Source organism: Meleagris gallopavo, chromosome 14, assembly GCF_905368555.1.
Source record: "Meleagris gallopavo chromosome 14, MGAL_WU_HG_1.1, whole genome shotgun sequence".
NCBI classification, from domain to species: Eukaryota; Metazoa; Chordata; class Aves; order Galliformes; family Phasianidae; genus Meleagris; species Meleagris gallopavo.
The window spans coordinates 18142714-18163592 of NC_139417.1; the positions used below are offsets into that span (position 1 = coordinate 18142714).

The following is a 20879-nucleotide window of genomic DNA, read 5'->3' on the forward strand; positions in this document are numbered from 1 at the left end:
CCGCCGCGGCCGGGCAGCCAATCGGAGCGCAGCCCGTCAGCTGACCGCCAGCGCCTACCCAGGTGCGCGCCGACGGCGGCACAGAGCGAGCGAGCAGGCGGGCAGGCAGGCGGCAGCAGCGCGGCGCTGCGCTCCTCCCTTCGGTCCCTCCGCCTTCTCTCCGCCGCGGATGTCGGCGCCGCCGCTGCGTGCGGGAGAGGAGCGGCCGCGCGGACAGCGCCCCCCCGGGCGCCGGTAAGTGCCGCTGGGAGGGGCGGGGGACGCGGTGGGGATCGCCCCGGGATGCCCGGCGATGCCCGGCGGGAGGTGGGGGGAAAGTTTGCTGCCCGCAGTCGGGCGCAGCGGCCCTGTCGTAGCGTACGGCCGTTATTATTTCCCTATCTGGGGTCCGTGCCCTAGGCTGAAGTTTGCGGCGCGCGTCCGCGCCCCCTCTGATTTGCATGCGAATGGCAGCGCGTCCCGGCAGCTGTCTGGCCTCATCCATTCACGCGGAGCGATGGGAGCGGACGAGGAGCCCGCGGTGGAACAATGGAGCGCGGGATAAAGGCGCGGTGTGCGCGGGGCCGCCTGCGGTCCGAGGCCGGGTTCCTCCGTCGCCGCGCGCTCCTCGCCATGCCGATAGGAGCCGGTGTGGGGGGGGGTTCCGCCCCTTTTATCGGCCCCCTGCTGCCCGCTCGTTCTGGCGCACGCCGCTCGCGGGGCTGAAAATCGCGCGCAGCATTGCCGCGCTGCCGCAGGGCTGCGGGTCGGGCGCGGTGTTGCGGGTTGAGCGCGGCGGGTGTCCCCGGGCTGCTGCTGTGCCGCTTCGGAGAGCGCTTCCCGCTGGGTAACCGGGGAAATCCGCTCCGGAATCCGCCCCAAATAGCGCGGGGGCCGCTGTGGGTTTGTCCCGAAGGAGCTCCGTGGTTCCCGTTAGAATCTCTCGAACGAAGCTGCTCTGTGAACCCGTCGGTCCTTCCCTCGCAGACTTAAAGCTGCCCTGTAAACAAAGCCGTATCTCCGAAGGAGGCAGTAAACTTTTCATTGGGAGGGATGGAGGTGCACACCGGGTGATCTTGCAGATGCTTCAAATGTCCGAAGCTGAACGTCGGCCTCCGTAGGTGTCTGAAGGGCTGGGTTGAAGTGTGCAGTTATCGGAGTGAAACTTAAAGTAGTCCTTACAGAAACACCCAGTGCAGTAGGCAGTTAGGATTTCAAAAGGTCAGCTGGTGGGATGCTATAAAGTATCCTCCATGTAGCTAGAACAGACCTGAAGAATATTGCTGACTGTTGAAAGTAGTAGGGTTTTGTATCAAGTTGTACAGATTACAAAAGGATAAGGGCATTGTAACATCAACAGTGAAAAACTACTGTTGCTTCTTTCGTTTGTTTTTAATGAACATGAATAAATCCATGCTGAGAGCATCCCAACAGGCTGCGATGAGAAACTTCTGCTCCTGTTGGTTTAATAGGGCTGAACCCTGAAAGCGAGGAAGCTCTGCTTTAAAAACACACACAGACGTATATCAGTCCAGATCACATAGAAAATGCAGTCCTTTAAATGAGCACTCATGAAGGCTCACACCATCACCGCGCGGCGCGTGGAGCGGTGCTGGCTGCCTGCAGTGGCAGCCCCGATGCAGCAGCCTTTGTTCGAGGTGCTACAGCAGCGTGGCACTGCAGCAGCCAGGGAAACTTTTGCTGAGCAGTGCGTGTTGTTGTGCTGCTGCTGCTGGCAGCCCCCAGCTGCTGCTTAGGGATCCGAGGGGCACTCAGCTGCCTTGCATCACAGCCCTGCCTGTACTGCAGCTCAGTAGTTGCTGAAAAGGCTGTTGATTTGTATTGTTGAGTTTGCTAGGTTGTCTTTCTTATTGTTGATTGTAGTGGTGGGGATGATATAAGGTCAGAGTTCATATTTTACAACTTAAAAAAAAAAAAAATAGTATTTGTTCTGAAGCTTTTATTTCTGTTAGTGTTATCAGTGAGTAAAACCAAAAAAAAAGTTGTTGTTGTTGTTGTCTCACTTTGGCAGCCAGGTTCCAGTTCTGAGCTAATTTCTGCCTGCTTGGGAACTGCTGCTTTCCCAGGTGGGCTTTGGGCTGGGCCAGACTAAGGGCAGGCAGCAAAAAAAAGAACCACACCAAGGAAAAAAGTGAAGTGAGGTTTACAGAAGGGCATTGCCTGCTCACAACACTTCTAAATCAGCAAGTAGGAGGATGGTGAAGATGTTTACTGAAGAGTCAAATGCTATGAGAAACAAAATCACTCCCTTTTACTGTGGACTTCATCTCTGCGGAGATGGCCGTTCTTTGAAGCCCTGATTAATATAAATGAGTTGTAATTTTCTGGCCGAGCCATCCTAGTTCACATATATTATTCCATTGGCAGACATGTGGTCTCCACAGCTGTCCCCTCATTTGTGTATGAAATGGAAACACTGGTGGCATTTGTAGGTTACCATAGCTACATGAACAATACACGTGTGATACTTCATCCTCCCAAGCTCAAGATTTTTTTTTTTTTTTGGCAGACATTTTGTAGACAGAGAACTGCAGAAAATCTATGCAAACTTTTGGGCAGCACATAAATCCATTGAGCTGCTGTCTGTTTATACAATGGTAATTTGCAGTGAGCCCACAGCTCAGCCCAAAGCCGCGCTCACATCTTCATGCAGTGAGAAGCACCATCCTGCAGGATGCACAGAGCTCCCACAACAAATCCTAAATCCTGAGCTGCAGTTAAGTAATTAGCAGGATCAGACCTTAAATGCTGTGGTAAATACAAAATGCTTTTTTTTTTTTTTCCTAAGACAACTCAGAACCTCATTTCTGAGTGCAGAGCCTTACCTTCTCCCAGCTGTGCTGGAGGCAGCGATGCCAGCATGGGGCATAGGGAGCGAGGCTGGGTGCCGCCACCAGGTGCACCTGCACACATCCACAGGAGTTCACTTCAGGAACAAAGTGCTCTCCTACTCATCTTCAGTTCTACCCTTAACGCGTGCCTTGCTATGAGAAGATAGGCTCATGTTTTTGATTCTTACCTGGCTTAGAGCTGCTTTTGTCAGTGCGTGGTAATCCTGCTTCCCTAAACCAGAGTGCCTGAATTCTGAAAAGAAAAATCAGAGGGCTACTTTGCTAAGAAACAGCCTACTGAGCATGCATGCGATGAGTCTGCTTTTCTAGACTCTCTTCCTGCAGCTGATTAATTAATCCTCCACTAATTGGCTTCACGAGGCCAGTAACGGGGCATGCCTCCATGCCGTTCTGAGAGGTACCTGGACTAAGGTACTTCAAGTTACCTTCTCTTATTGCTTCCTGAAGCTGTGCAACTTTATTTGAATTTTGTTTTGCAATTTAGATGTCATCTTTCATTTTTATGTGTGACACTGAAGGAAAATACTGGATTGGCCTATTTTGAGTTGGCCTAATTCTCTTCCTCATGAAGAAAGCAGAAGTCTTTGGCATCAATGGGAAGAGAATTAGTGTCTGCTCTTAAATTCCACTGTAAAACATTGAATGCTTTCACAACTTCACCTTCTAATTTGTAAGACTTTAATTTGATTGGTTGTACAAGCCAGCATCTTCTTGACCTTCCAGCTGAACGAATTGCCAAAAGAATGGGAACAGATTTTTACTTGGAGCACAATTTCTAAAGATCAAGTATACAAAAGGGAGCAGATACCTGTTTGTTGTTTTTTATAAATATATATACTTAAAGAAAGATAAGGGAAAAGCAGTTGTAAATAAGTCCTGAAATACTTAACAGGATGCTGTATTGAGAATGCACAGATGTTATAAAAGTGCCAGAGAGAAATAGCTTTCTCTCTTACTTTATTTGGTACGATGCTCTTGCTGCATAACTCTCCCTCGAAGTGCTGACCTCTGGTCCTTGGTGGTAACACAGGGCAGTATTTTCCTTGGCCACTTCACAAACTGAAGCGCTCTGTTTAACACTGTAGGCAAGATAGATGACTTACAGGTTTTGTTTAGGAATTCTAGAGATTGTCAGCATCTCGTTTCCAGGTATTTAATTTAAGCAGCAGCCGTGAATGTAGCATTCATGCATCAGTCAGCTTTGATTAGAGCAGGAATCCTGACCTTTTTGAAGCTGAGCCTCCCCCAGGAGGTCTGTGCCTGTTGTGTCCCTTTGGTGCAGGAATGGAGTCTTACCTTCCAGAAACACCTGCCTTTTCCATTCGGTGCCAAGGCCTTTTTCACTACCTCCCAAACCTGGAGGAGCTCCCCTGCTGATGATGCAGTTAACGCAGACCTCCATCTCAGTAGCCTGCAGCTTTGTCTCTTGGTGGGATATTTCACCAGAGGTTATCCTGCCAGAGTCAAGTTTTAAAGATGACATTGGTAGATGGGGGAAGGCATGGGGATGCTCCAGTTCAAGGGAAATGGTCCTTTGCCTTTTCCTCTTTTTACTGGAATCTGATGCATCGTATTCTCATCAACGGTTCTTTTTCTGTTTCATTCACAACTACTACTGTGCAGTCAACATAACTTGATGGTCATTAAGCAAAATGCAGTCTTTGCAGTTCACTTACAATTGGATTCATATTAAGCTCTGTGTGACTCATGACCAGAGCAGCACAACTAGAGGGGCACAGCACACTTGTGCTTTCAGAACATCCGCTGTGATGGCAGCAGGGTTCTCCTGTCTGCCTGTGGAACGTGTGCTTAGGGCTCTGTGATTTTCATGGGTTGGCCCACAACATCAAGAACCAAAGATTAAGTAACTACTAATAAACACACAGATGTTACTTGGGATAATGACTAAGTAAGTCCAAAATTTGGTAGACTGGCTTTTATATATGCATATGCACACACACACATATATGTAAAGTATCAATCAAAGCTTGAATTTACCTCTTTTTGTGATTTGGAAATGTTTGTCCTTGTTACAATAAATCCTCCATATTCTGTTTTTTTTTTTTTTCATACATCATTTCATTTATTCGATTAAGCGAGTCCAAAAATACCTAGTAAATGCATACCTTGCTAATGTGCTGCATATAATTACTGGGATGCAGATGAGCTACTGATTGGCCTTGCTCAATTTTTAAATTACAAGCGATCTGTCACTCTTAACAGAAACACTAAATATTGACAGAGATCCACTGCTCACAATAGACACTGCACTGAATTGTAGATGTGTTACAAAGCTAACTTATTTGACCCATAGGTGAACAAGAGCTGAGCTGGAAGAGCAGGTCTCTACAGGCAGCTCACAGCAGCACAAGGCACTGAGCAAAAGCAGATAAATGTTCTTTCTAAGTTAGTTGGCAAGTGAGACGAGTCTAGTACAGACAGATTAAACGCTACCGTGCCTGGATAAATCACCTTAATTAGGTAAAGATTTATCTATAGAGTTTTGTTAACTTAAAATAACTTGTTTTCTGCGACATGCAGCATTTCTGCAAGCACTTTGAAATAAACCCATCTGTGGAAGAGCTGCTGACTTGGCAATGACAAGACTAAGAAATGGAGCTAACGGAACGATTTATGGGTCTATTCTTAAACATATCAATACCTTTTTTTTTTTTTCTACATACATACATACATACATATATATATATATCCATGTCCTGAACTTCTCAAAGCAAGGGTGGGATATATAGAACAAAGGTTCTATATAGAACAAAGACTCAAGATTTAGTGGCACTTCAAACAAAAAAGAAATCAGTGAGTAGAGGCTATTAACGTTCTCTCCATTCTCAGCTGTAGTTTTCAGGTGATGTGGTAGATGATCTGCTCTGCATCTCAAGCAAAACTTGCTATAAAAGTTTTGGAGAGAAATAATGATAGAAAACACATGCTCCATACAATGTTTATTTTCTCATTACAGTGTAGCTGATGTTATCGGTGGTGAATAGAAGTAGAAGGCTCTCAGACAAATGGGAACTTCATGTAGAAACCCATTCAAAAGCACAGAAAACTTGCCAGGAGTGGCAGGGGAGGATCATTTAATATAGCTATTTGACTAGGGAGAAAATAACTTTTTTCATAGATGGGAACAAAACCTTTCTTCAGACGACTACCAAAAACAAATCTATGGCCATTTAATGGAATTACTTCTATCCCATCTCAGCTTGGCTGAGTTCCAGATCTTTGCCTCAGTGCTAACAGCCTTTCTATTAGATCTCTCAGTACCTCCCATGATAAATCTATTTATGTTGTTATTGCTAGTCATGAGTGAACAATAAGGGGCCTGTATATCAGGCAAGTTGATATATGGTTTTATTAACATTTACATGTAAATATAGCTCAGAAATAGAAAATTTGATCTTGCAAGCGTATAACTCCAGGAAAAAAATCAATAAAGGTCTATTTTATTCTAGCAGCTGGTGTCTGTGTACGCCACTACACATATAATTGGAGTAGATATAGATGTAGCTAATAATAAAGTATAGATTCATACTTAATCACCCATAATTGAAAACTACATACGTAGTACAGCTGCAGGAAACAATTGCTAAAGTAGCAACAAGGATCAACAGAAAAAAAAAAAACACCTCTTTTCTTCTTGCCTGAAAATAAAGGTGAAGCTATATACGATTTACTTATTCCATGTACATGTACACATGCATGCACACCTACACATGGGTTTTTATTAAGTGTTATGAATGTCCTAAAGCCAGCACCACTGTATGTTCTTTTTATAACACGTACATAAATAAAAGCTGAAATGAGTGAGTTATCTATTGGCTACCATTTCCAGGAAAAGATTTTCTGGCATCTTTTACTGTAGTAACAACTACTTACGTGCTGGGGTCTTTCCCGACCATGGGGATCCGCAATGACTCATTAACTGGAGTTTGATCTAGAACTGCGTAGGAAGTAAAGTAATCACATTGCCAGAAAGCCGGTCTGCAAGGAAAGACGACGATGGTTTTTCTATTGCACTCTGAAAGTTTTGTGCAGTTCTGGCATCCGTATTTCTTGCTATTAGAAATATTTCTTATGTATTCCACATTTTAGCATTTTTAAAACATCTGCTAGCAAAGTTGTCTTGCCTTTTGGAGCAGTCAAAAAAGAAAACGAACCAGAAATTTAATCCAAAAGCCTAGTCTAAGCTTTTAAATCCCCCCATTCTTCTTTTAGAGCTATTTCCTTTTTTAAAATTCCCATTAATATTTTATTATTTTTCTTAATTTGATTTGGACCCTTCTGCCTCTGCTTCCTACTGCCAGAGTCATTCTAGTATGAAATCCAGGAAGCACATACCCCCATGAGTAACAAGTTCTTCAGATCCTTTCATTTAGTACAGAGATTTGGAATGTGCCACGATTGAATTCTGCCTGTTCTTTAATTAGAAGATGCAGTAATATTTCTGTAATGTTTGTCTTCTTTCATGCTTTAGCCAGCAAATACACTAAATGCAAAAAATAGTTGGAACAGGTCTCCCAAAATTAGCTATGCTCTGTAAATTTTTGACGCTCTACAAGCTAAAACCAATTAGGTTTAAATTCTCCCTAGCATTTAAAATATACAGAAGGATATGAATACATGACAGCACGTACAGCTGGAAATGAATGAATTTTCATGTTCCGTCCTTCATCAACCATGGTACCTTTGATCTGTTGGAAAGCAAAAGATGCAGGTTAGCAGAGGGATGTGCCATCTTTGTGGAGCTGCCCCAAAAGCTGAGCAGGGCACAGGGTGAGGGCCGGGCTGGGGCATGCTGCTCTGGCTGCTCCAGGTACTTGTCCTGCCTTCCAGTGCAGAAGAGCTACAAGGAGATGAAATTGGCTTTTAAGCCCGGATAGAAATGATTTGGTTGGTTGTCATGAAAGCCAATTTATTCAAATAATTTTATCTGGTAATTACACAGAATGAGGATAATAATAAGGCGCATGATTCTTCTCCAGTGAATGAAATAAAAGCTTCACTACTGCCTTCATACTGAACAGGACCAGACCCTGTGTAGGAGGAGATGAAAACTACAGTCGTGAGCACAAAAGAACAGCCCATATTTTCTCAAGATTAATCTATTTTCTCATGAAAACAAACATTTTCTTATGAAAATAAACATGCTAAGAAAATAAGTTGAGTTTCTCATGTAAGAATATTACTACTGAACAAACATGTCTTGCCTTTCAGGTTTTCAAGGCTTTTAAATGCTTTTATGAATTTTTCCTTCCTAAAGAACAAACAGACTATGTAATTTGACAACCCACTGTTTGAAAGCACTTATTATTCCTGATGTTTCTAATATGACTTGTTAATGGTAATTTGCAAGAGATTTTCAAACAGATGACAAGCAGGGTTGCAATTCCAAGGTTGAGTTGATGGGCCATCCATGTACAGTAACTGTACTATGCAAGGTATCCCTCTGTACTCAAGATCAGTAAATAAATGGAAAGAATTTTTCTCTCTCCCACAAAATTACTTCAATATTTTAGTGAAAAACACTGCATCAGACACAAGCTTTAAGAATAGGCCCACAATAAATTGCAATTTTTAAACATGTCAGATGTAATATGCTGTTTCTGAAGTGCAAGAATTATGAAGAGGATGCTCTTTACATTTCTTCCATGGAGATAAGGCTAGTATTTTTCAGAAGAGTACAGATAAAACATGCTGAGGTTGCCTTCTGAAACACAGCAAATCGCCTTCTCATCACAGCTTTCCCTGCTTCCCTGGAGCTTTCCCTAAAATTAAACACTGACTTTATTTTGGAACATGTGAGCAGACAAAAAGATACAGTTTAAAAAGCAATGCATTACTTGTCTGGAAAAAAAAAAAACCATAACTGTAAATATTACAAATCCCTGAAAACACATTTTGAAGCTTTTGTACCTTTATTACATATTCTATAAGTCCTTTCTTCTGTCTTTGCTTTTAACAACAAACTCCTGTTTTCAGATTCTGCTATGCTTTTTCAAGTGACTTGCATCATTTGAGCTTGACTTTTCTGTATTTTACCCATGCAATCTTGTCAGTATCTTATTTCCTGATGACATCCACAACTTTAAAAACTTCCATATGAAAGGCTTGCTATCAGACACAATTCCTCAATCTTTCTCTAAACAGGATTGCACTTCTAAATGTGACTCGTGGGAAATGAACTCTCCATGTAGGTTAGTTGCATCTAACCAGGTTGTTAACCTCTGAGTCCAGGAGCAGGCTTTCTCTAGGAGGTACACCGCAACTCTTTGCTGGAATAAGACCTGATTATGGGAACACAACACTTAGAGAAGATTCTGTGCTGTGCTTACTTCCACAGCAGTTTAGCGGCTGCACGTACACATACCTATGGCAGTACATGAATGTCTCCCTTGCATCACGCTATTGAAGATTATTGTTAAAGTGCAGTGCAGCACCAATAACTCAGTTTTCCTCCACACAAAATGCATGGATACGGAACTGCAAACACCTCAGCTCAACATCCTTTTCTTAAAATTGTCCATGTCCCAACTCAGCTAGGGCCAGCTGTTACCACAGAGGGCTCGAGGCCCAAGCAGGCCAAGCGCACCTGCCTGTCACAGCATCCCTAACCCCATGGGTGCTGCCTGCCCCGACTCAGTAATGCTTTGTATCCATTCTGCCCTGTGTTCAGCTCTCTCAATCCCCGTGCTTTAGCTGAAGGCTCTCCAGATCATACAGATAGGCATTACTGTGCCCGCGTGCTGCCATAACTTGGCTGCAAGGCCCAGGCCTTCCCCACAGCCCGCAGTGCCGCCTCTGAGCTTCCCTGAGCAGCACGGTGCTGCGGGGAGCTCCGACAGCAGTCGTTTCACAGACGATGATGATGGGGAAATAAGCAAGCTGCACAAGTCATTAACAGAACATTAGCACAACAGACAATTTTCCAAAAGACTCGCTGCATTGCTTAGGCTTGCTGGATGAAAATGGCACTGTGGAGAAATGGGGAGGTGCTGCAGATCAGCGTGTGCTTCTGGCTCACAGCGAGCACAAAATAAATTGCTTGTCTTAGCCCGAGGTAATTTTCTGTGTGTATCTGATCCCTCAGACTCCTACCTAGGCGTGTTTAGCATATATGGCTGCCAACCAAAATCTGTGCTGATGGTACTTGCAATAGAAAGGGAATTTTTCAAGAATGAACTACTTAACTGTGGAGAGGGTGATGTTTTCTTCAATTCTACTAGAATAGAAGAATAGCTGTTTCTAAACAGGTACCCAAATAGCCCTGTGCAAACTATATTGTTTCTTTTTACAGCAGTTGTTAACAGTGACCATTAATACAACTGCCACTGAAGCGACAATGCTTCATCTTCCTTTGGCCAAGAAAACACATTCAGCATCTATGTTTTGTAGTCGGCAAATTAACTACAAACACTGTGATGAACAGGGTTTTTTTGTTTTTTTGGGAGGGGATTGTTCCTTAACGTTCTCCTGTTACTGTGATGTGAACTTAACCCTGATTTTGCTTGGATCACCCCCAGTCAACAGCTCTCCTCTGGGGCAGGAGCACTGCAATGAGGGCCCTCCTGCCCCAGAACCAAATGCCCCCCTTCTTCCCTACCATTATCTTCCCTTGGCAAAACAAATACTCTAAGTTAAGCAGTTTTCACAACCCAGACAGAAAGGAATCCTCCCCATTGCATTACTGGGAGGGAAGAAGCAAGAATGATGATCACATTTTCAGTCTGCAAGAAATATGAGCACGCTGATAGCCCAGACATCAGCTGTGGATTTGCTTACTGACAGAAATGTGGTTTCTTAATGCTCTGGGAATTGAGAGGTACTATGGAAAATGTATTTATTTAGCCCCTAGCAAAATAATTCCCTCTATGCATCTCCCATAAAATTAAGCATTATTTCTGTTGATAGCAAGTTCACACCTGTAATGACTATTGTAGTGGTTTGGTGCACTAAAAAATGAATTTCATAAACAGAAAGGAAGGCAGAGAATGCTAAAAGCTGATGTCTAAAGCACAGTCAATGCTGAGCCTCACCAGGACAGTTTGCAGTGCACCTCCCAGGCCTGGCAGTTTCCCCACTATATTTTTTTTAAATACATAGTTTCTAACACACAATCAAAACAACTTCTACCAATCACATGGCCCCCATTAAACATCAGTTTCAGAAAAAAAAGATTTTATGTGCCCCTTTTCTGGAGCAACCACGTGGCTTTCCAAAGCTGAAATCTTTTGAACCAGCTCCCTGACTTCCCACTGGCTCCTACTACATTCAGCTACTATGGAGGAACTGTGTTTGTTTCCAAGAAACGAACAAACCAACCCCAAACACAGTAACTCAACACAGAAGGATTCTCACTGGCCAAGAACACTGAGATATCAGCAAATAATGAGACTCAAATAATGACACTCAAATTCTTAATTCAGCCTCACTGACTTCACTGGGAATATTTCCTCTTTCCCAGGACCCATGCCTAGTTTATCTGCTTATCTCTGTAATTTGTTGTCAATGGTCATTTTGAACCATATAGTGTCAGAGATTTTGTTTTCAAAGTCTGGGTGTCCTTCAGCTTATCCACCAACAAATCCACCACAGCATATATAAACCACAGAACAAAACAGCCATTACTATTTAGTTAATACTAACTAACTATAGCACACTTTTTACAGTGATAACTGCTACTTTTTTTAGTTTTTACTAGAGCGATGGATGAGGTTTTACAACATAAGCAGCAGGTAATGCAAAAGTCCATGACTTGGCCTTTCCCTGTGCTGTGGCCTCTGGATGTCATTCACAAAGCACAGCATCAGACTGGCTGGGCATGTGGAGCTGATCAGAACTTACTGTTACATTACAATGGATTTTCACTACTGGCTTCATCCATGCTTCCCTGGGCTGGAGGAGATTGGAGACAATAACGTGCAGGTCATTTCCAAAGAACATTTTCCAGTTGAAGAGAACTAAATCTATTTGCAGTAGCAAATAACTAGAGAAGAGAAAGTGTCACTGTTAACTTGTAAAATCATATTCCTAGAGTGATCAAAATACCAGAAGTCTATTCAATTAATACAGAAGTACCTTCTTAACAAGGAAAAACAACAAATACAATGTGTATGATGATATAAATATTTGACAAAGAAATGACTGAATTAATTTATTATTATTTTTTTTTAATACTGAGGACATGCTCCCCCACATTCTAAAAGAAGCTTTGAAGTCTTTTTCAGGCAGTTTCATTTTTAAAGCATTACATGATTCATATAACTACATCAGAGTTAAATCAGTAGTAACATATCAGTAGGGACTGCAGCTTTATAAGGCACGGACATCCTTCTGTACATCACCTTTCTAGGTGCAAGTTGCAGGACAGGCTTTGAAGGAGTGAACAATTGGAGCAGTATTACCTCTTGCAGAGCTATCTGGTTTGGTGCACATTGCTGCCTGGTACTGCTGCTTTTTTGCCTCATTCTGAGCCAGTACTGCAAAGCTGGAAGAGAAATGTCCATACTGCAAGGGAACAGACCACACAGAACTGCAGCTCAAGGCTTCTTAAGTAAAACTCTGAGATTGTTATTGAATTAAATCATGAATTATTACATGACAAATACTACAAATGCTGCAAAATCTGGAATTAATTAAGCTTCTGACATCATCAGTATTGCTAGAACTCTATTTTGCATCAGCTACAAATGGACTGTTACCGAGAGAAGCTTCTATAAAAGCCAGAATAACTCAGTTTATGTCACCTTCCTCATCACTCTATTGTAGTGTATATTCTTACAACTACAGTGCCATCATTAGGATTTTTTTCTAATGCAGTTAATGTTGTATTCAGTTCTTTCATCAGTTCAAAGATGTTTGAGAAGGAATGTTTGTTCTGCATTTGGCTTTTTCCCCCTCCAGCACGGTTTTCTCATCTCTAATTGAAATCTTTGCTACCAGACAGAAAATCTAACTCAGCAGGGTCAAATGCTTTCTGGCCAGTGTTCCTGGTTATATTCATCCAAAATACAACCACAGAACAAATAACAGTGCACCCAAATAAAAAGGCTCTTTGGCTTGTACCGCTTATCATAATCTGACATAAGTTATTTAATATGCTGATCAGAATTTGCAATAATTATGTATTATAAATGTCATTCCTGTCACCACTATCTAGATGACTATTTTTAAAAGTTGTATTTAGTTCTTCCATTTTATATAGAAATATTTTTTGTGAGCTTTGGCTAAGTTGAAGCTTCCCTAAATTCTAATTAAAAACAAGATAAAGCAGCTTTTTCCTAATTTCTTCTACTACAGTTTATCAGTGTTTCTTAGTCTTTTTCAGACAAAGCACAACTTGAGGGTTTTCAGACGATTCATCTTTTTTGGTAATTAACATAATTAACTGCAATCACTATAGCACGAGATGCAGCATCACCTCACATTTTGGGAGGCCTGATGGACACCATCAAGTTTCCTTTCAACACGTGCTTTATGAGAACTTCAGTGTAAAAACATACATGAATTCTGTAGTTTATTCGGTGATTTGGAATTAGGGTAAATATTCCACGTGACACAATGCAGTACAGACAGCTAAAAGAAGGACAGCGCAGGCATTTAATCATATTTGGTGTTATTGTTTGGCGCTTAGCTGGATCAAATCTAAACTATTATCTGGAACTGATTTGATTAACTTGGATGAGTTTTGTCAAAGTTCTTATGCATTTGGCTTGAAACTTAGAAAGCCACATGTTTCTAAGCCATAATTCTCTATAGTCAAAATACAAGTCATTGGAATAACACTCTCAGCCTGGCTTCTATTCGGGATCGTGTTCTGAACACCCATTTGGTATCTGCCTGTACTCAAATGCATGTCCTGGGCCTTCAACGCTTCCTAAGCCATTCAAACCGATATTGAATAATAAAAATAAGAGATCTGGAAGTTTTCTTTTCAGATGATTACATATATTTTTGTAGTCACTCAAGAACAATCTCATGCAGATCTGAAATAGAGGAGAGTTCCAAACTATACATATCTTACTGCACCAAGTATGAATTTTCTTAAGAGATCTGCATATTAAAATGCTTTCAACTGTCGTCACAGGTCCTTTTCTTTAAAGGACGAAGAAAGAATATATGAACTGTGTATGACACATGAGCATAACATTTCCTTATCTGTTTTATCTTCAGGCAAGGATTTGTAGAAGATCCTGGAACACAGAGGAGCAGCTGAGAGCCTTCAGACCATTTATTGTCTTCTCTAACCTTACAAAATCAACTTTCATCTTCTGGATGTCCAAGCCTTTCACACCAAATTTTAAGCTTTACGTTTCCTGCCTGACAACAAATTACACTCTCGGTCTGTTGTTATTTTAAGGGGCTGGGGAGCTAAATTCACTAGCTGACCAGCATGGCTAAGATTAGATTAGTTTTAACTGTTTGCCAGGTGGTGCTAGAATTGCTAACGAATTCATTAACTGAGTCTTCCGTACAGAGTAATGAATGTCCCCAGCTTTGTGTATGCGAAATCAGGCCATGGTTTACACCACAGTCAACATACAGGGAAGCCACAACAGTTGACTGCAATGACCTTCGTTTAACAAAAATCCCCAGCAATCTTTCCAGTGACACTCAAGTCCTTCTGTTACAAAGCAACAATATTGCAAAGACCACAGATGAACTCCAACTGCTATTTAATTTAACAGAGTTAGATTTTTCACAAAATAACTTCACAAGCATCAAAGACGTGGGGCTCTCAAATCTTACTCAGCTAACCACTTTGCACCTGGAGGAAAACCAGATCATGGAGATGACTGACTATTGCTTGCAAGACCTTTGCAATCTTCAGGAGTTATATATAAATCATAATCAGATCAGCAGCATTTCTGCAAATGCATTCTCTGGCCTGAAGAATCTTTTAAGATTACATCTCAACTCCAACAAATTAAAGGTTATTGACAGCCGTTGGTTTGATTCTACTCCTAACTTAGAGATTCTTATGATTGGAGAAAATCCGGTGATTGGAATACTAGATATGAACTTCAAACCACTCTCCAATTTAAGGAGTCTTGTTTTGGCAGGTATGTATCTCACAGACATCCCTGGCAATGCCTTGGTAGGCTTGGACAGTCTTGAAAGTCTTTCCTTCTATGACAACAAGTTGGTGAAAGTTCCTCAGCTTGCACTTGAGAAAGTTCCAAATCTAAAATTCCTGGATCTCAACAAAAATCCAATTCATAAAATTCAAGAAGGTGATTTTAGAAACATGCTTAGATTGAAAGAGCTTGGAATTAATAACATGGCAGAGCTTGTTTCTATGGATAGGTATGCGCTGGACAACCTGCCTGAACTTACAAAGCTGGAAGCCACCAACAACCCAAAGCTGTCTTACATCCATCGTTTGGCATTTCGTAACGTCCCTGCCCTGGAGAGTTTGATGCTGAATAACAACGCCTTGAACGCTGTCTACCAAAAAACAGTGGAGTCCCTCCCAAACCTGCGTGAAATTAGCATCCACAGCAACCCTCTGCGGTGCGACTGCGTCATTCATTGGATCAACTCGAACAAAACCAACATCCGCTTCATGGAACCTCTCTCCATGTTCTGCGCCATGCCTCCAGAGTACAGAGGACAACAGGTAAAAGAAGTATTAATACAGGATTCAAACGAGCAGTGTCTTCCAATGATCTCTCACGAGACCTTTCCAAATCACTTAAACTTGGACATTGGCATGACAGTGTTTTTAGACTGTAGGGCCATGGCAGAACCCGAGCCAGAAATTTACTGGGTCACTCCCCTCGGAAATAAAGTAACTGTTGAAAGCCTCTCTGACAAATACAAGCTGAGCAGCGAAGGCACCTTGGAAATCTCCAATATTCAGATTGAAGACTCAGGGAGGTACACCTGTGTTGCTCAGAACATAGAGGGAGCTGACACCAGGGTTGCCACAATCCGGGTGAACGGAACGCTTCTGGATGGCACCCAGGTCCTGAAAATCTTTGTGAAGCAAGCTGAATCGCATTCCATTTTAGTTTCTTGGAAAGTTAACTCCAATGTCATGACTTCCAATTTAAAATGGTCATCGGCTACTATGAAGATTGACAACCCTCACATTACATACACCGCTCGGGTCCCAGTTGATGTACATGAATACAACCTCACGCATTTACAACCTTCTACAGATTATGAAGTGTGTCTCACCGTGTCCAACATCCACCAGCAAACACAAAAGTCCTGCGTTAACGTTACAACAAAAAATGCAGCTTTTGCGCTTGATATTTCAGACCAAGAAACCAGCACTGCTCTGGCAGCGGTAATGGGATCAATGTTTGCTGTAATTAGCCTTGCCTCCATTTCTGTTTACATTGCAAAAAGATTTAAGAGAAAAAACTACCACCATTCATTGAAAAAATATATGCAAAAGACCTCCTCAATCCCCCTGAATGAGCTCTATCCTCCACTTATTAATCTCTGGGAAGGCGACAGCGATAAGGACAAGGATGGTTCTGCAGAGACCAAGCCAACCCAAGTCGACACATCCAGAAGCTATTACATGTGGTAACTCAGAGGATATTTTGCTTCTGGTAGTAAGGAGCACAAAGACTTTTTTGCTTTATTCTGCAAAAATGAGAAGTTGAAGACTTTTGTATTTTTGACTTTGCTAGTTTGTGGCAGAGTGGTGAGGACAGGTGGATATTTCAGAATTTTTTAGTATAGCGTATCGCAACTGTTTGACACAAATGGCAGCTTCACCTAGCTTCCAGATTTCTTTTTTTTTTTTCCTTTTTTTTTTTCTTTTTTTTTTTTTTTTTTAGTTATTGTGCTAAACTTAATGCTGTTCTAACTGCAGTGCTGAATAAAATTAATGAGAGGCTGGGGTTACCTGTGATTCAAAAGTAGCACAACCCCATTCTTCTGAAGCCATCAGTAGAGTACAGTGTCTTGCAAAGCTAACATACAGTTTTGAAACTGCATTGAATTAGTTTTGTAATGCTGGTCAGAGGACTCAAACCGAGAAGAAGGAGACCTTGAAGGATGTTAGTTGACTGTACTGTAATGTTGTATCAACTGATTTGAATGTTTTTGACTTTGGACAATGAGAGGAATCTTTTTTTCTTTTTGTAGTAGTTGAAAGGCTTAGGTAAAGCTAACAGGCAATAGAAATATGTACACCCAGGTTTTTAGTGTAACAGACTAAATGTTAATTGTTCTCTTCTTTTTATTATCTTCAGTAGACACCTTTGAAAAACACTAGAGTTTTGTTGCGCTTAAACCACCGCCCTTGGGGTTTAACAAAGGCAGAGCTATAATAACTTTAGTTTTGTTCTGATTTTTTTTATTTTAGAAGTCACAATAATGTATTGGTTTTAGATGTCACTAGTTTGACTGGTGATCATGTTTTGACATAAAATATACCCAAAATGTCATAGAAAAATATTGTGTTTTTTTTCTCGATGGGATTACATTTCAGCTACATTGCAGGGTTGTTTTTTTTGTTGTTGTTTTTTATGCATTTATTTTCATAGTGTTTTCTCTTCACTGGGTGCAAAATACCGAAAATAATTAGAAAACTAGGTCTGGCTTCTAGACTGTAAGTCACATGCAGACTCAAAACTGTTTGGCATAAGGTACATGGCAAAAAAAAAAATTCAGCGTATAAAAACTTTTCCTTTTTGTATACTTTTCTGTTCGTATTCGGAGCTGAGACGCAAATGAAGCTGACATTTAGCTGTCATTATGATCAGTTAGGACAAAAACCAACTCAGTGCTCCCAAACTGAAAGAAAACAACCAAATCCTGGCATACACGTTTGAAAAAAATGCGAATGGGATTTGTGTTCCCTCAAAAGCAGAAAGTGAGATAGCTAAACCCAACCAAACAGTCACAAGTTTGGGTCCGATACGGAACTATAGTTTCACCAGGGTTAAAGTCAACAAGTACTCTGAGCATTTCACTGAGTCAGTATGTTAAAGTGGAAGACCTCAGCGAGCACTGGTGTTTGTGTGTGCACTGGGTATGACATCGACACGTAACGGACAGTTGAACCTACAGAAGCTTTGTACGTTGTCTTTTCTGAATCCACTGGAGTCCTCAGCAGGACTGCACACAGTCACAGCAGGGGGGTTCTGGTGGAGCGTGTGGTTGCAGTTACACTGGATCCCTAATGAGCAAGCACAGAGTTTTCTACGCGTTATGACCACTTATCGATGTGCAACCTTTTAAATGTTTTTACATGCCAAATGTTCTTAGTGAGTAAAAGTTAATTGTTACAACAATGGATGTGCCTGGATTTTGGGGTTGAAGTTTTTGTTTTGGTTTTTGTTAACTCACTAATTTATCTAAGCAAGAAAAAAATCAGCACTCACCCAAAATTGCAGACAGACAGCTTCCAACTTCTCTCTTCCCTTCAGCCAACGGTCTGGAAGTGAAAAAGTCAGTGCAGTTTTACTAAGTGTGTTTTGGTGAGGAACCCTCAGTCTCTCAGATACATGCCTTGCCAATTTGCATTTCGATGCAAAGCTGAGTGAAGCTATTAATTATGCATTTAAATCAAGTACTTCTGCTACACACAATTTTTTCTACGTTCATGAGATCTCACATTTTTAATCACATGATAGTTACGTGTTGGGATTAGGCAAGTGTCCTTTGATCATGGAGAAGCAGCATGCTGGAAGCATTCATGTGTCACCTTCTCCCGTATTTTATGTTAATGCAAAATCTCCCTTTGCCTTCTCCTCCAGAAAAGCTTAAGAGCAATAATTACCATCTTGTGTATATGCTACCCTGACCTTAAAACTGCCTCTACCATTATAACAATGATAATGAATTAAAACTGAGATCTCTTTTGCACTGAAGATTCACTGTACTTTTTCCAGAGAAGAGGACATAGGGAGGACAAGGTTGACAGCAAAATTACAGCTTCCGACTTGCACAACATCATAAAATTGTCTTGAGAAAGTAATGATTGAGCAGGTGCCAGATGCTGCAGAGGCCCCTGCCTCCCCACCTTCCTGCAGCACTTGTGCAGCTGTGCCACAAACACTCGGTAACAACAAGCTTTCACCTGAGCCTCCTGTCCAACGGGGTCGGTGTACGGGAAGGGAAGCAATGCCTGATGTGTTCCTTGCCGCTGGGGAAATTATGTGCCTGTTCTTCCCTGCAGACCTATTTGGCAGTTTTATGTCATTTGTTATCATTATAGTGCAATGCTGTTAAAGAACAGCGAGAGAAAATGGCCTTATGACAGTCATACACTTCTGGATGTGCTGATCTGTAGTATTTCAGGGCAGCTGATGTTGCTGGGGCTCTGGCAGAGAGACGCAGGTTCCCTGACAACAGCTCAACAGCCACGACACCCTGTTAGTGCCGCACATTCTGCACATACAGCCACCAGTGACATGTATTTTCAGCCTTGTAATCTGTGCCCTTAGAGCTCTGTACAGTTCTCCTGGAAATTTAAAATTCTGCTAATAAAAGAAAAAAAAAAAACAAAACACTGGGTAAGAGATTAATGACATGTGGCATACAATCTTAGCAAATAACCTTCAGCCTTGTCCTAGCAATTCTGTGCTTGCAGTTTGTTGTAAGCAAAAATAAAAATATTCTCTTTGCCTAATTGCCTTCAAAATATATCTGCATCTACCATTCACTGGAGACAAAAACACCCCGGTTTTCTCAGAACCAGAGATGAAGCCTGGCTGCTATAAAGCAGCATGAGAAGAACCACGGTTGTCTCTCACTTGGCTAGCTGTTCAGAAATGCTATGTAAGAGTAGATATCTCATACCCAGCTAAACGTTTGCAGTGTTACTTCCACATGATTTCCCAATAATAAACTGTCCCTGTGCCCTGAAGAGCAAGTCGCTTATTCAAGTGTGGTATTCAGTACTCTAGCTACATTTTGCACTTCCTCACCCAAACTGTAACATCCTCTTGCCTCAAGAAGGGATCTTCACAGCCGTGGACCCACGCTCACATTGGACATGAACTTGGATTACAGCGCACAGATGTCACAGACGTGTATTCCTGCTGCAGGATCTGCCTTCTCAGCACACTGCACTGACATCCCAGCACCCGAGGCAAGGTGGATGTGCTAAGCCTGCAATTCTTCATGACAACCCTGAGTGCCTCCATGGGAGAGAGCAAATGTTGTGTGCAGCCTGAGTTTAAATACCACTGTTGTATCCCATGGGAGAGTCCTGCTACCAAAACCCCAGATAAGATCTTTTACCTCCGTTTCCAACTTCAGAGAGATTTACACTGGGGAACTTCCATCCACCCATCCCCAGCACATCCCTGCAGCATCTGCCTGCCTCCTCCTGCCCTCTGCCACTTGGGCAGACCCTGTAGAGCCCTGCGAATCTCAGGAGCTCATGAGAGGTCACCAAAGGACTTGGAATTTGTATTTAACTTTGCAGATCCCTGATTTCTCTACCAACCCTTCTCCCTTCACCTCCTTCTTACCCTGTTTTCCTTTCAGCTATTTCCCTTTGAGGACCACAGCAGCAGCTGGCTGGCAGCAGGATGCAGCTTGTGGCTCAACTTGTAACATGCCACATTTCAGTGCTGCCCCTCTGCCTCCACATTACTGCAAATGAGGACAACTTTCCCCTTAGCAAAAAAGCTCTGTCTTCCCATGTCTCTGCTCCACATCTTTTTCCTTATTTTTGAGCATATTATGAGCCTCTGTTATTTTTTCTACTGGTATGAAAGCAACAACAGACTCATTTTTCTTTCCAGTAAAGGTGACTTACCATAAAAATTTGTACTACTGTATATTTATGTCACGTAGACCAAAGGAATGCTGAATCATAGCAGGTTTTGAAATACAAGAAATAAACACAATGGAAAAGACAGCTGATCATTAAGTAGAATTTTCATAAGGAACTGAATGAGTTACAAGCTTACATCTCATTAACGTCAGTGATGCCTCAGCTCTGGAAAGAGGTAAAGCAGATCCTAATGGAGAGCTTCAGGAAGTGTTAACTTGTCTGAAATCCTGGACAGCTCTGAGACATTTTCTGTGGAACTC

At 42.0% G+C, this 20879-nt stretch overlaps 1 protein-coding gene and 1 long non-coding RNA gene across 2 annotated transcripts in view; one reads left to right on the top strand and one right to left on the bottom strand.

The window, feature by feature from the left end:
* The first annotated feature begins 13 nt into the window (after positions 1-13).
* LRRN1 (leucine rich repeat neuronal 1) lies at positions 14-19464 on the top strand. The gene is made up of 2 exons (XM_085236264.1): positions 14-234; positions 14040-19464. The coding sequence occupies exon 2, from the start codon at positions 14260-14262 to the stop codon at positions 16408-16410; it is 2151 nt and encodes a 716-aa protein (XP_085092390.1). The 5' UTR covers positions 14-234; positions 14040-14259; the 3' UTR covers positions 16411-19464.
* The window catches only part of LOC104913205 (uncharacterized), a 34454-nt gene continuing 14789 nt past the window's right edge, over positions 1215-20879 (bottom strand). Inside the window, exons 5-8 of the long non-coding RNA XR_004161347.2 lie at positions 18215-18267; positions 17899-18009; positions 7505-7561; positions 1215-6851 (exon numbers count right to left, since the gene is read on the bottom strand). This is a non-coding gene — a long non-coding RNA (uncharacterized LOC104913205). The remainder of the gene's footprint in view (positions 6852-7504; positions 7562-17898; positions 18010-18214; positions 18268-20879) is intronic.

What these genes read in the sequence shown, in the direction of transcription:
- LRRN1 (XM_085236264.1), top strand. Translation starts at nt 14,260, where the DNA reads ATGGCTAAGATTAGATTAGTTTTAACTGTTTGCCAGGTGGTGCTAGAA.